Source organism: Heterocephalus glaber, unplaced genomic scaffold, assembly GCF_053883595.1.
Source record: "Heterocephalus glaber isolate CG9 unplaced genomic scaffold, H.glaber_assembly_v1.0 deba00001452, whole genome shotgun sequence".
NCBI classification, from domain to species: Eukaryota; Metazoa; Chordata; class Mammalia; order Rodentia; family Bathyergidae; genus Heterocephalus; species Heterocephalus glaber.
In genome coordinates, this window is record NW_028258302.1 from 20228423 (window position 1) to 20244439 (window position 16017).

The 16017-nt window shown below is 37.0% G+C and overlaps 1 protein-coding gene across 26 annotated transcripts in view; it reads left to right on the forward strand.

The window, feature by feature from the left end:
- Window positions 1-16017, forward strand: part of Eif4g3 (eukaryotic translation initiation factor 4 gamma 3) — a 363950-nt gene that overhangs the window by 137407 nt on the left and 210526 nt on the right. For 3 of the 26 annotated variants that reach the window (XM_087215049.1, XM_087215050.1, XM_087215051.1), the window contains exon 1: window positions 3681-3819. The exons of the other annotated variants lie outside the window; for them this stretch is intronic. In XM_087215049.1, the coding sequence (XP_087071175.1) occupies window positions 3742-3819 (78 nt within the window). In that variant the 5' untranslated portion in view covers window positions 3681-3741. Of the gene's footprint in view, window positions 1-3680; window positions 3820-16017 lie in introns of those variants that run through there. 26 annotated transcript variants of the gene reach the window in all.

A 16017-nucleotide genomic window follows, 5' to 3' on the forward strand; every position in this document is an offset into this window, starting at 1 on the left:
GGAAGCCTGGTTTTGAGACTTATTTATGTGTTTTCTCATTTCAACTGGGGCGGGGGCCTGTTAGCGCCTGCACGGATTACCTCCTGTGAGCTGGGTGAGGTGGGACAGGGGCCGGGAGCAGTGGTAGGGATGGTGACCCAAAAGCCCTTTCCTGTGGGCTGGGGGCAGCCGGAGGGATGGTGGCCAGGAAACCCCTTCCTCTGGGCCAGGAGCAGCGGGACAGAAGGTGGCCCAAAAGCCCTTTCCTCTGGGCTGGGGGCAGCCGGAGGGATGGTGGCCAGGAAACCCCTTCCTCTGGACCAGGAGCAGTGGGACGACGGCTCAGAAGCCCCTACCTCTGGGCCGGGAACAGTGGGACTCAGTACCTTGGTCTGGTGGTCTGGTGTCCTCTGTGCCTTGGTAATGTGGAATCAGGTGGCTGACTGTCCGCAGTGGGGTGATTCGGCATCTTCCGCGTGATTCAGGACCTCGGCAGGGCTTGCACAGACCTGCCTGTCTGCAGCGGGCCGACTCTGCGTCTTCCGCGTGACTCAGCCTTATTCTCAATCTTAAAGAGAAGGTGTTCAGTCTTCACTGAGTATGATGTTTGCTGTGGGTTTTTCATGTAGGATTTTAGTATGTCATAGTGGTTTCCTTCTGTTCCTAGTTTGTTGAGTTTTTCTTTTTTAATCACAAAAGGATATTAAATTTTGTCAAATGAAAAAAAAAATTTTGTCAAATGCATTTTCTGCAACAACAAAAGAATTTAAAGCATCACTAAGTGGGATTTGTGGAATGAGACAATGGTTCAACATTAAAAATTGACAACTGCAGCCTGTCACATTAACAGAATGAATATTCAGAAGATAATTATCTTAGTAGATACAGAAACATCTTTCTATTTTTAAGATTTATTTCCTTTTATCTAAAGAATTTTTTTTTGGTACGGGGGATTGAACTCTGGACCTTGAGCTTACAAGGCAGGCAGCGGAACCACTGAGCTAAATCCCCGGCCCCAGAAGAATATTTTTTAAAGCAGTTTTCTGTTATTTGGTCTTTGTCCAAGGTGATGCCTTCCATTCTTGAAAAGGATTGCTGGTTATGTGCTGCTGATTTCCTAGATTACCCTCTGGAGTTGACTGCTTGCTACATGTTATTCTGTAGATTTCTATGTTTGTGGTTTTCTTTGACAGGTACAATTTAACATATACAAATGACTGTCAGTTTTTTAAAAACTCAAAGCAGGAAATGATTATTATAAAGGCTTTACAAAATTGGTTTGTTTGAGGTAATGAATAGAATAATGTGATTGAATAGTAATGGCATCTGAAGTGAGGTCAGGAAGAGGTCTGGGACCAGTCATTCAAGTTTTTTCCCCATCCTCACCCACCCATTCATCAACAGCATTCATCACTCTGTGAACTGTGTCACTAGGGGAGGCTCCTTAGTAATCCTCTTCCAGGAAGAATTAATCAAGTTTTCTTTGTACATCTTGACATATTATTCACACTATAATACTTTCTACATTATTTTACAATTGTTTGGTAAGGGGTACATCTCGAGTTCAAACACATCATGTTTTTTTTGACCTTATTTCCATGACTTTCAGTTGATATGTTAAAAAAAAAAATCTTCACAATAGATTAGAAGATCTGGAAACAACTCCAGACATACTCAGCCACCTCATCTTTGACAAAGGAGCCAACCATTCTGACTGGAGGAAAGATAGCCTCTTCAATAAATAGTGTTGGAAAAACTGGATTTCAACCTGCCAAAGATTAAAACTAGACCCATATCTATCACCATGCACTAAACTAAGATCGAAGTAGATAATGAAGATCTAAATATTAAGACAGAAACATTAAACTTGCTGGAAGGTAAGTTAGGCAGAACTCTTGAAGACATTGGCATAGGAAAAGACTTTATGAACAAAACCTCAGTAGCGTGGGAGGTAGCACAAAGAATCAACAATTGCGATCTCATCTTTTTTTTTTTTTTTGGTATCGGGGATTGAACTTGGGACCTTGTGCTTGTAAGGCAGGCACCAGAATGACTGAGCTAAATTCCCATCCCTGGGATCTCATCTTATTAAAAAGCTTCTGCACTGCAAGAGAAACCACTAACAGAGCTAAGAGACAACCTACAATGTGGGGAAAAATTTTCAGCAGCTGTACCTAAGACGAAGGACTACTACCTAGAATATACAAAGAACTGAAAAAAATCAGACCCCCCAAATTCAAAGACCCAATTCAAAAATGGGCATCTGAAATGAACAGACATTTCTCAGACAAAGAAGTAAAAGCAGCAAATAAACATATGAAAAAATGTTCAACATCACTGGTCATTCAAGAGATGCAGGTGAAAACACTGAGATTCCACCTCACTCCAGGAAGAATGTCTGCTGTCAAGAAATCAACCTATAGCAAGTGTTGGCAGGGCTGTGGGGAGAAAGGAACCCTTCTCCATTGTTGGTGGGAGTGCAGACTGGTGCAAACACTGTGGTGGAAATCAGTATGGAGATACCTCGAAAAACTAGGACTAGAGGTCCTATTTGACGCAGCTATCCCTATGCTGGGTATCTTTCCCAAAGAATTAAAAGAATCATACCACAGGGATATATGCGCACCTATGTTTATAGCAGCACAGTTTGTAATAGCTAAAAGTTAGAAACAGCCCAAGTGCCCATCAACTAGAGGCTGGATAAAGAAGATGTGGTTTTTCTATAAAATGGAGTACTACTCAGCCATAAAGAATGAGAAACTAGAGACATTTATAGCTAAATGGATGCACATTGAAGCCATACTTTTAAGTGAAATAAATACGACACGTGTAAATACCAAATAGTGTCTCTGGTGTGAAAAACTAAAAGCGTAAATAAGGCTCAAATGGTATAATTGATAATGTGAAATAGGAAGAAAAGTTCTAAAGGAGTAGGGGAAGTGGGAAGGGTAGGGGAAAGGAAAGAAGGGAAAAAAAATACAAGAAAAGGAAAAAATGGAAACAAAGTCTTTGTAAATAGGGAAGGGTGAAAGGGCCGGGAATTTAGCTCAGTGGTTCTGGCGCCTGCGTCGCAAGCGGAAGGTCCTAAGTTCGATCCCCGGTACCAAAAAAAAAAAAAAGGGAAGGGTGGAGGGGGAGAAGGAAGGGCAGGGGAATGGGGAAAAAAATAAGAACCAAGATACATCATATAAAGGTACAAGATCCCAACGATGAATGTAACTGTGTTGTATACCTAAAATGTACCAATAAACTTAATGAACAAAAAAAAACTTCATGAAAGTTTTGGATTGTTTAAGTTTGGTTTCATTCCAATTTGCAAAATCAGTTTTTTTGCTTAATGTTTTTCACTGATATTACTAATTAGCATCCATTAAAGAAAAATTTCAAAGAAGTTTTACTTTGAGACCTTGTTGTATTAAAAGGAACGTTGTGCCATTGAGGAATACTATAAATGAAAACCTAGGGTATATTTTGGTCATGTCCAAAAAGTATAAGCTATATAGACAAATGTGGTGAATACTACCTTAACCTCAGCTAAAGTGACTGTGCATTCTCTAAAGTAAACATGGCATAATTGAAATGAAGTTTCCCGGCCTAATCAGTCTCCTGGTTTGCTTGTGAGGGGAGTGTTGGGGGGAGGGGTCAGGAGTTTGTATTGGTCAGGGTTGGGGGAAGAATCATGTGATGCCTAAATTGAGCTTTCTCATAAACTCTGGTGTTACTTAGGACAAGTTTTCAGGAAACTGTAACTTATTGGTGGGAATGGGGAGGGAAGCCAGGTCTTGTGGTGAGGCAGAAATTTCCACTGAGGTACTGGGAACAGGACGTAAATGGATACTGGTAAGTGATTCAGCTGTTTTCTAAACCTGTCTCATGTGATTAAGTGTGAGTGATGTCTGTTTATTCTTGGCAGAGTAAGTTCTATGGAGTCATATTACACAGCAGGCATAATATTTATTTAACCAGCTCAGTGATGATTCTAAATATTACTGGTGGGGTTTTTTTTCTTACTAAGTATCAGAAGATAGAAAAATCAGATGGGAAGAGGGGATTAAGAAATGGAGGGAGAAGAGGAGAAGGGGAAGTAAAAAGAATTAATATGTGTTCTATACATGTTCCAGCTCTCATGTACAGTGAATGTAATCATTATGTACTGCAGGCATGTACTAATAAAAATAAAGAGTTTTTTAAAAAAGAAAAAACAAACATATATGCGGAAAAGGAAAAAAAAAGAACAATTATATAGTCTCATCATTGAATGTCTTCCCTTATAAATAACTTTATAGTCAGCCAGTACTGTTTTATTTCTTTTAATGTAAGGATGATAGTTTTGTTATTTAACTCTAAGGTAGGAAAATGAGATAGCCTTTGAAATATTCAAAATATAATTCTGTACCATTTTATTTTAGCTTGTATTTTAGACAGATAGGGATTTTTAGTGCATCACAGCCAATCATTGAGGTATTTATGTACAAAATGTTTATACAGAAACTTCTTTTTTTTCCCCTGTGGATGAGGTCATACTAAATACATTTTGGGGTGGAAATATTAGCTTTATGTATTAGTTGGACTTTATGTTAATATTAAGCCATTAATAGTAATGGTTTTTCATTTCCTCACCCTGTACTGAAGGTTTGTGCCACCATGTACTGTAATTGAGTCTTCAGTTTGTCAAAATATGATTGTTATGCTTTGTACCTATTTATAGACTTGGCTCCGAAGAAGAGAGCACTTAGAAGACTGAACACATACAGTTAACCATAATCTTCTCATTTGTATGGGAAGCAATGAATCGTTATGATTTATTCTTTTTGACATTTGAGTATTCTTGTTCTTTATGGTTCAGCATATCTACCATATAAGCATGAGTCTCAGATTAGTTTGAAAGGGAAAGGAAAACTGGATCCATTAAGAAAAAATAAATAATTGTTTTGTTTACAATAATAATTAAGTGGCAGTAGTGGATCATTCTTATAGTTTATCAACTTGTACTACTTACAGTGATTGATGCAATATATAACCATTTTCATGGTTGATGTATTCCCCATGAAAGTTCATGAACATGAAAGTTCATTTATTTCATTCCTTATTTCAGAAAAATGCTCATGAAACGAGAGGATTTTTGTTTTGTTTTGTTTTACAGGACTACACTGTTAGACTATTTAATGGGATTTGTATTTCAGCATTTTTGAGTTGTTACAGACACTGAGAATTTTGTATTAAACCAGAATGTGATGTTAATGTGCATATCTTCTCATTCACTTCATGTAAATGGGACATTACTTGGACACTGTTTAGAAGGAATTCCAACAATTGCCCCAGCTTTATCTGATCTTACATATACCTTGCACAATAGATAAATAGCTGATTGGTCATTTCTGAGTATTAAAAGTATATGAGTCTGAGGGGCACCAGCACACTCAACGCCCCAGCTGTGCCGAGCCATTATCCTGATCCACACCACAGAGTTGCAGGGGTCACAAAGGACATTGTTCTGAGCTTGAGGAGATACAGTAGAAGTGTACAACAGAAAGAGGGCCTCTCTGACCCCCGCCAGCACAGAGGAGGTGAGCCACTCTCAGCGCACAAGAGGAGGCTTCTGGGCCACTGTACCATCCCTGCCAGCACAGAGGAGGTGAGCTGCTCCCAGTGCACAAGAGGAGGCTTCTGGGCTGCCATACCACCCCCACCAGCACAGAGGAGGTGAGCCGCTCCCAGCACACAAGAGGAGGCTTCCGGGCCACTGTACCACCTCCACCAGCACAGAGGAGGTGAGCTGCTCCCAGTGCACAAGAGGAGGCTTCAGGGCTGCCATACCACCCCCGCCGGCACAGAGGAGGTGAGCCACGCGGGCGGTAGCAGATTCCCCCCACACACTCCCCCCACCCCCATCAAAATGAGAAGACATGTAAACAAGTCTCAAAACCAGACTTCCAGATCACCTCAGCAACCCCAAAGGGAAACGAGATGGAACCCTCTGATACTCAACCACCTGGACTCCCTGAACTGGCAACAAAAGAGGATCTGGAAAAAATGAAATCGGAAATAATTTCTCAGATAACAGCAGAGATTGTGCTCATAGTGCAAAACATGATTAATAAATCTAGAGAGGAGCTCAGGAACATGATGGAATCCCAACGTAGGAAACAAATGGAATCCATGAAACAGATACAAACAGATTTCCAGGAGATTAAAAACTCCTTTGAAAGTCTATGAAGCAGAATGAGCTAATGTGAAGACAGAATTTCAGATACAGAAGATAAGATTCCAGTTAGTAACCAGGAAAAGAAAAATTGCTTTAAAATTGTAAGGGACCACAAGAAATCAATCCAGCAGCTGCTAGATGATGCAGAGAAGAATAACAAGACTGATTGGAGTCAATGAAGAAACAGGAGAGAGTGTGGATGACATAAAAAAACTGTTCACAGAAGTGATGGCAGAAAATTTCCCACGCAGGGGAAAAGAACTTGACATACAGATGAGTGAGGCATATAGGACTCCAGCTAGCCTTGATCAAAAAAAATGTACGCATAGGCATATAATTGTTAAGATTTCAGAGACCCAACAGAAGAACAAAGTTCTATAAGCAGTTAGAGAAAAGCAACAGATCACATGCAAAGGAAAGCCCATCAGAATCACAGCAGACTTCTCAATGGAAACCCTCAAGGCAAGAAGAGCTTGGAGTGATGTATTTCAAACCCTAAAAGAAAACAGCCTCCAACCCAGATTGATGTACCCTGCAAAATTATCTTTCCACATTGATGGAGAAGTAAGATACTTTCATGACGAAGAGCACCTTAGGAACTTTATGAATGCCAAACCAGCACTCCAAAAAATTTTAGACAGTATCCTAAGAAAAGACAATGAGGATCACAACCCCAGGAAGCCCAGCAGAATGAATCTGTCGGGCCCAACAAGAAATTAAATGCAAAGGGGGTGAATCCAACAGAGAAAAAAGTCATGACAATGATAAGTCAGTATGTATGAGTCATAACCATCAACATGAATGATCTCAATTCACCAATTAAAAGAAATAGACTGGCAGAATGGGTCAAGAAGCAAGATCCAACAATATGCTTCATACAAGAAACACATTTAATTTAAAAAGAAACTCATAGTTGAAAGTTAAAGGGTGGAAAACAATACTCCTTGTGACAGGAACCTGAAAAAAGAGCAGGAGTAGCTATCCTCTTTGTAGATCGAGTGGATTTCAAACCAAAATCTGAAACTCTGGTCTCAAGAATTTCAGATAAGGGATACTCAACTTGTATGTACAAATCTGTTGTGAACATGTGTTTTCATTCCTCTCAAGTAAAAACTTAAGAACAGGACTGTTGGTTCTTAACAGTAATACAAGAAATTTCTATATTGTTTTCCAAAATGGTTTTATCACTTTACATTCACATTAGCGGTATTAGAAAGTTCTAACTGGTTCACACCTAAGCTGACATTTGTTCTTTTAAAACTTTTAACTTCATCTCTCTAATGAGTGTATAATTCAATCTTGTTATTGTACTGATTAGTATTTTTCTGATTCTAGTGTTGTACACCTTTCCTGGTGCTGTACTGGCTATTTATCATCTTGTGTCTACTTTTTAATTGGGTTCTCTGTTAATGAGCTGTAAGAGTTCTTTATATATTCTGGCCATAGGTTATATGCATTGTAAATATGATCTGTTTTAGGACTACTTTTCATTTTCTTAACAATGTCATTTAAAATTTAAAATTTTTTTTTTTTGGTACTGGGGATCGAACTCGGGTCCTTGTGCTTGCGCAGCAGGCAGTGAAACCACTGAGTTGAATCCCCAGCCCTAAAGTTCTAAATTTTGATGGACTCTCATATCAGTTTTTTTCTTTTATACATCATGTATTTTATATCCTAGGAAATTCTTGCCTACCCTAAATTCATAAACTATTTCCCTTATAATTTCTTCTTAAAGTTTTAAAGTTTTAGTCTTTCATATTTAGGTATATAGATCCTTTCAAGTTATTTTTATGAATGGAAACAAAGGGTTGAGGTTAATTTTTTATATACAGATACCAGGTGTTCTAGTACCATTTGCCTAAAACACTTATCTTTTCCTCTGCTCTTGAATTGAGTTTATGTTCTATAAAATGTTAATGTTAAATCTTTCAAAACTCAGTGGACCATGTATGTGTGGTTCTATTTTCTTAAAATTAGGTACTAAATGTCTTCCAGCACTGTGTTTTGTTTGTTTTTTTTTTACTTTTCTGGGTCCTTTGTACTCCTACATAACTTTTAAATTTCAATCCAATTCTTCATTTATAGCAAGTATACATAGACCTGAATTTTTATATATACCTTGTGTTTTCTATTCATGCTAAATTCAAACACAAGTTCTAGGGGCTCCTAGAGATTTCTTAGTATTTTCTCTGTAGATGATCATTTCATCTACATATAAAGATTTTACTTCTACCTTGCCAGTCCTATCCTAAGTGTGTTATTTTATTACCCGACTATTATGGTTTGGGCCTATGTTTCAAAGTTTAATGGACAGATGAAGAGTAGGCATATCTGCCCTTGTTCCCCACCTTAAGGAGAAAACATTGTATCTTCTCCATTCATATAAGGCACTTTTGTTGGAAGTGTGGAGTACATGTCTTTGATCTGTTAAGAAGGCTCTGTTCTACTTCTAGTCTCCTGATAGCTTTTACCATGACTGTAGAATTTAGTCCAATACTTTTTCTCCAACTACTGACAGAATCATATGGCTTTTTCCTTTCCTCTGTTAAAATGATGACTTTTGAGGGTGGATCTTCCAATGCTGAACCAACACTGCCATCCCTATAATAAAACCACTTTCTGCATCCTGCCAGATCTGACTTTTAATAGTTTGTTTCGTTAAACAAATTTCTGTCTGTGTTCATACTTTTTTCTTCTATTATCTTTATCCAATTTTAGGATTAGCACAATGTTGATTTCCTAAAATGAGGGGAGAAGTGTTCCTTGTTTCTTCTGCTTTAAATGTTTGATATAATTTATCAGTTAAAATGTGTATGATCCTGTTGTTGTCATATAGGTAGGTTTTCAAGCTAGGAATATACTTTCTTTAATAGGTGCTATTCAAATTTTATATTTCCTCCAGAGTTAGTTTCATTAATTTGTATTCCAAGGTACTTCTTAGAAGTCGTCAAATTTATTTCAAAAAAGATTTTTGTAATATGCTTTCTATATCCTTTTAAATTCTGTAAAATCTGTGGTAATGTCTCCTAGATCTTGATATTGTAATTTTAAAAATGTATAATTGACATTGTTTAATAGAAAAAAAGGTCTAAAGGAGTAGGGCAAGTGGGAGGGGTAGGGGAAAGGAAAGAAGGGAAAAGAAAAAATATGAGAAAAGGAAAAAAATGGAAACAAAGTCTTTGCAAATAAGGAAGAGTGGAGGGGGTGAAGAGAGGGGAGGGGAAGGGGAAAAAAATAAGAACCAATATACTCATGTAATGGTACAAGATCCCAATGATGAATGTAACTATGTTCTACCTAAAATGTACCAATAAACTTAATGGGGAAATAAAAATATATGAGTCTGAAATGCAGAGGTTCAGTATAGTGCTTGGTTGTGATTCAAAGAATAAATAAAATGTTTTCAAGTGGACTCAGATATTCTATAAGGGACAAATCAAATTTGAAGAGAGAGGAAATGGTTCCTTGGTTTCTACCAGATTGGCAGTTCCCACAACAGATATCTCACTGAACATTTGATTGCTATGCAGAGACAGTGTTTTCCTCTGTCTTGGAAAAATGATTTCCTTGTTTTCTTTAATTATTTGTTGTGCTTCTTGATGATGTTAGGGACATTTTGTTTGTATTTTTAAATAGTACCTCTTGTTTAATGAGATGGGAAAATACATATTCTGCCTGAGCCTTTCTTATTCTCTGTTTCTTATTTATAATATAAAACTTGGTTTTGTTTTCCTTCACTGTTTCTTTTCCTTCACTGAAATATATAAAAAGTGTATTATCTGCAGTCTACTAAGTATTGATTTTAAATTCTGTACTCTAGATGGTTTTGTATAGCTCTCACCCATTTTTGAATTTCATGTTATGTACAGTGCCATATCAAGTTGAGTGTTGTTTTTTGGTACCGGGGATCAAACTCCAGACCTTGTGCTTGTTAGGAAGTTTGGCGGAACCACTGAGCTAAATCCCCGGCCCTCAAGTTGAGTGTTTAGCCACCTCTACTTTATCAAGTACTCCTTAAATTTTAACACAGTACTTGCAGTTATATAAAAGTATATATACACACAAATATGTATCGATCTGACACATAATAAAACAATAAATTCTGTTGAAACAAACCTGTTTGATATTAGACTTTTGAGATAGAATAATGTTCTTACCATTAGATACTTTTGAACGTTTTAAATTGTAGAACACATATAACATAGCTAGCTGCTGTGGTATATGCCTGTCCTCCCAGCCCTCTGGCAGGTTGAGGCAGGAAGATGACAAGGCCCCCACCCCCAAGTTTTTTTTTTAAAGGGCTGGGGAATTTTCTCAGTGTGAATGCTTTCTGTTCATTTCCCAGTGCAGATTGGGGTGGGATGGAGGGAGGAGACATAAAATTTACCATCTTAACTGTTTATTTTCCTATCTTTCTTTGGGGGGGATTCCTTTGCACAGACTAAGCAAACACTCTACCACTGAGCTATACTCCCTAGCACCTTAATCATTTAATCATTTTAAGTGTAATTCAGTGGGATTAAGTACATTCACATTGTTGTGCAACCATCACCAGCTTTTCTCTCCATGATTCTTTTCGTCTTGAAAGACTGAAACCCTATGCCTTAAATAATTCCCTATTTTCCCATTCCCCTACCTCTGATAGACACTATTTTATTTCTCTAAGAATTTGGAAAATCTGTGTACCTCATATAAATAACATTAAATAGTAGTTTTTTATATGGCTAATTTCATAACATGAGGTCCTCAAGGTTCTTTCATGTTATAGCAAGTGTCAGAATTTCTTTCCTTTTTAAGGCTGAATAATATTCTACTGCATACATACCAGTTTTGCTTATCCAGTAATTTGTTAGTAGACACTTAGGTTGCTTCTACCTTTTGGCTTTTGTGAATAATGCTGATCTGAGTATAAGTGTGTAAGTATCTTCCTGAAATTGTGCCTCATTCTCATCCTCCTTTACTGACTTCCTTTGTGTTTTGTTGAGTTTTTATAGATACACATTTTGATTCCTGTTTCATTTCTCTTTGTGTATATTTTATTGATATTTTGTGATTATATGGGATGACATGTAAAATCTCACCAGTACAATATAAAGTATAACTCTAGTACTCTACTCCCTTGTACCTCAGTCATCTCTACTTTGTTTCACAAATTGCATCTTTATATATTGTGTAACATTAGCATAGATATATAACTTAATCCTTTAACCTTTTAAATTCTATAAAAGAATAAAAAGTAGTTTTATGAATGCTAAAAGTACAATGCTAAAAGTACAATTTTTTAAAAAAATTTGCCCATGTATTTACTTTTACTGCAGAACTTTATATTTTTATATGGCTTTTTATGAGTCTTGTTTTAACTGGAAAGATTCCCTTTGGTATTTCTTATTGGGCAAGTCTTATGATGATGAACTCCTTTAGCTTTATAAAAATCTGAGAATGTTTTAATTTCTCTCTTATTTTTGAATGACATTTTGCCTATATACAAGTTTATTTGATAGGGTGTTTTTTCTTTCAACATTTTTGATATAGTGTCATACTGCCTTCTGACCTGCAAGGTTTCTGTTGATAAATCTGATGATGATCTTACTGAGGATTTCTGTTATGTGCTCAATCACTTTTATCTTGCTGCTCTCAAAATTCTTGCATTTTTTTCACAGTTTAATTGTAATGTGTGTCTGTTTTTTCCCTACTTGTGGCTCGTTAAACTTCTTGCTTTTCCTTAGCTTTTTTCCAAATTGGGAAGTATTCAGTCATATTACAAACTTAACCTTCTGAACCCTTTTCTCTGTCATGTTTTATCATGTGAATGTTGGTTCACTGATTGTGTACCGTAAGTCCTATATGCTCTGCTCACTTTCATTGTTTTTTATTTTTCTTTCCTTTCAGACTCAATAATTTCAAGTAACCTCATATTAGGTTATTGATGTTTTCTTCTGCTTATTTTAAGTCAGCTGTTGAGCCTGTTGTGAATTTTTTCAGTCCAGTTACTGTATTTTTTAGGTCTGGAGTATCTCTTCCACAGTTTCTATTTTTGTTTGATTTTGTTCATATACAGTATCTTTTCCCTGTTTTATTTAGTTTTCTGTCCTTGCTTTATATTTTGTTTATTGAGCCCTTTTTTTTTTTTTTTGTACCAGGTATCAAACTCAGGACCTTGTGTTTGCAAGGCAGGTGCCATACCACTGAGCTAAATACCCGGCCCTTAAGACAGTTGTCTTAAAAAACTCTTTGTCAGACTTAAAAATCTGGGTTTTTTTTTTAATCTGTTTTCTTAAGGTTAGTTTCTAGAGATTTATTTTGTTTCTTTGAATAGTCCATGGTGCACTATTTCTATTCTTTTCTTTCTTTCTTTTTTTTTTTTTTACTATTTCTATTCTTTATAACCTTTTGTTGAAAATTATTACTTACCTGAAAAAATAGCTACCTTTCTGAGGTAGCTATTTTAGCCCTATGATGGGAGAGACTGGCGCTAATCAGCTTGTAGTGAAGGCCTAAAGTCTTCTTAGATGTATTCTGTGTTTGTCTTAATGCTTATTTATGTACTTTACCCCAGCACTGTCTGTATATAAAAGGGTACTTTTAAACGTTTTGATTACCCTAAGTATCTAGTTAGACATTCTGTTCTATTCTTTGGCTCATAATCTCTTGCTATCAGGCACCTGCAGCTCTGCAATCTCTCTTTATCTAGTTCTGTCTTGGTGCCTGTTACTGCTTTCTTGACCTCTGGTATGATATGTAAACTTTGCCTCTGTTCTAATCAGCAATTTGTCAGTTCTGTAGCAGCCCCCAGACAGACCAGAGTGGTTCAAGCAAACTGCCTCCACTTTTTCCTTCCAATAATCTAATTTTCTCTTGAGCAATTCAGTGTTTTCATTGGTAACTACTTTTGACTTTCCTTGAAGTGACAGTCACACTTTATTCACTTTTAAGAAAATACCTGTCATATACCCAATTCACGTAAACATGGTTTTTACTCATTATTTCAAGTAAGATGGTGTTGCATGAAAAACCAACTTGTTCAACTTGTAACTCAAATGTTAGTGGGCCGGTAAGTAGCTCAGTGGCACCATGCCTGCCTGGCAAGTGCAAGGTCCTGAGTTTGATTGCCAGTACCAAAAAAGAGTATACTTGTACTCAAATGTTGGTACAAGTGTCTTTTCTTGACACAACCTTCTTACTTCAGTGTACAGCAGAATTGCTTTATGTCTTCTCATTTATTCACACAGTATGCTAAAAAGACGTGCAAAAATTTACATAGTACATGATTCCACTTCTATAACATTCTTTAAATGACCAACTTATGGAGGCAGTTTTAATAAGATTATGGATTCATTTTATCAGTTGCCTTGGCTGCTTCTCACAAGTATTCAGTAGATAAATAGCTACCACTTTAGATAGGGCAGATTCAGAACATGGTAGGGCTCAGGAGAGCTTGAAAGCACTGTCCATGGCAGCATAGATGAAATACTGGTCTAGACTGGAAGATATTATTTTTGTTTCTCTCTCCAGGTGTGTCAAGCATTTGTTACAAATAATAATGAATATGTATCAGAAAAATTTTAAAGCAATTAAGCACTTGCATAAAATAATATTAATAGTCTATTTTTTAAAGTTATTGGTCAATGTTGTCTTTTCAGATTTTATGAAAGCATTCCAAGCTTTAAAGTGATAGAAATGGATTTTTTCTTGTACCTGTACAGTTTCAAATTATACATCCTAACAGTTTGATCAGTCTGGAATGTTTTGGTAAGATGAGTTGAGGGTGCCTGACCCTCTGTCTCTCTCCATGTGTCTGTGTGGTCTTTTCCCAACGCATGGTACTACTTTTTTCACATTCCTTCTGATTTGAAATGCTGCTACTATATGTGGAATTGTTTTAACTTTCTGTCTCAGTATCATTCCTTCTATACCATTAAATGTTCCTGTCTTTTTTAATGTAATGAGGGCAAAAGGCTATGTTTCATGGCTGGGTAAACTTTTTGTTTGTTTGTTTTGTTTTGTTTCTATTAAGTTTTATTTTATCCCCCCCCCCCCTTAACCCCTCTCTCTTCCCTATGTACAAAACCTTTTTTTCCATTTATTGTTTTGGGTTTTTTTGAGTCAGGGTCTCATTATGCAGTTCAGGCTGGCCTTGAACTCACTCTGTAGCCCTGGCTGTCCTTGAACTCATGGTGCTTCACAGGCATGCACCATGCCACCATGTCTGCGTATAAATGGTTCTAATATAGTATCTGTATCTGTCTATTGATTTAATAGTAAAGTTCTTGAAGTTAAAGAAATAAACCAATCATACTGTAGGCCTTTTTTTTTCTTTTCTTAGATTCTTTTATTGGTACATTTTAGGTATACAATCCATTTACATTTATCATTGGGTATCTTGGTTCTTATTTTTTCCCCATTTCCTGTCCTCCCTTCACCCCCTCCACCTCTCCCTATTTACAAAGACTTTGTTTCCATTTTTTCCTTTCCTCATAATTTTTCCTTTCCCCTACCCCTCTCACTTCCCCTACCCCTCCCACTTCCCCTACCCCTTTGGACCTTTTCTTCCTATTTCCCATTATCAATTATTCATTTGAATCATTATTTACACTCTAAGTTTCTCAAAAAAGAGAAACTATTTGGTACATACACATGTGTGTCTTAGTTATTTCACTTAAGAGGATGTCCTCAGTATGCATCCATTTAGCTATAAATGTCTCTAGTTTCTTGTTCTTTATGGCTGAGAAACTCCATTTTCTTTGTCCAGTTTCCAGTTGATGGGCACTTGGGCTGTTTCCAAGCTTTAGCTATTATATTATAAACTGTGCCAGTATAAACATGGGTGCACATATATCGCTGTGGTGTATGATTCTTTTAATTCTTTTGTGAAGATACCCAGCAGGGGAATAACTGGGTCAAATAGGACCTCTAGTCCTAGTTCTTTGAGGTATCTCCATACTGATTTCCCCAGTGGTTGCACCAGTCTGCACCCCGACCAACAATGAAGAAAGATTCCCTTCTCCCCACAGCCCTGCCAACATTTGTTACTGGTTGATTTCTTGACAGCAGCCATTCTTTCTGGGGCGAGGTGGAATCTCAGTGTTGTTTTCATCTGCATCTCTTGAATGACCAGGGAGGTTGAACATTTTTTCATATGTTTATTTGCTGCTTTCACTTCTTTGTCTGAGAAATGTCTGTTCATTTCAGATGCCCATTTTTGAATTGGGTCTTTGAATTTGGGGGATCTGATTTTTTTCAGTTCTTTGTATATTCTAGGTAGTAGTCCTTCATCTGAGGTACAGCTGCTGAAAATTTTTCCCCACATTGTAGGTTGTCTCTTAGCTCTGTTAGTGATTTCTCTTGCAGTGCAGAAGCTTTTTAATAAGATGAGATCCTAGTTGTTGATTCTTTGTGCTAGCTCCCGTGCTACTGAGGTTTTGTTCATAAAGTCTTTTCCTATGCCAATGTCTTCAAGAGTTCTGCCTAACTTACCTTCCAGCAAGTTTAGTGTTTCTGTTTTAATATTTAGATCTTCATTATCTACTTAGATCTTAGTTTAGTGCATGATGATAGATATGGATCTAGTTTTAATCTTTGACAGGTTGAAATCCAGTTTTTCCAACACCATTTATTAAGTAGGCCATCTTTCCTCCAGTTAGGATAGTTGGCTCCTTTGTCAAAGATGAGGTGGCTGAGTATGTCGGGAAGTTATTTCTGGATCTTGTAATGTATTCCACTGATCCTTAGGTCTGTTTCTTTGCCAGTACCATGCGGTTTTTATCACAGTAGCTTTGTGGTATAGTTTCAAGTTGGGGATTGTGATACCCCCTGCCATGTCTCTGTTGCCTAGA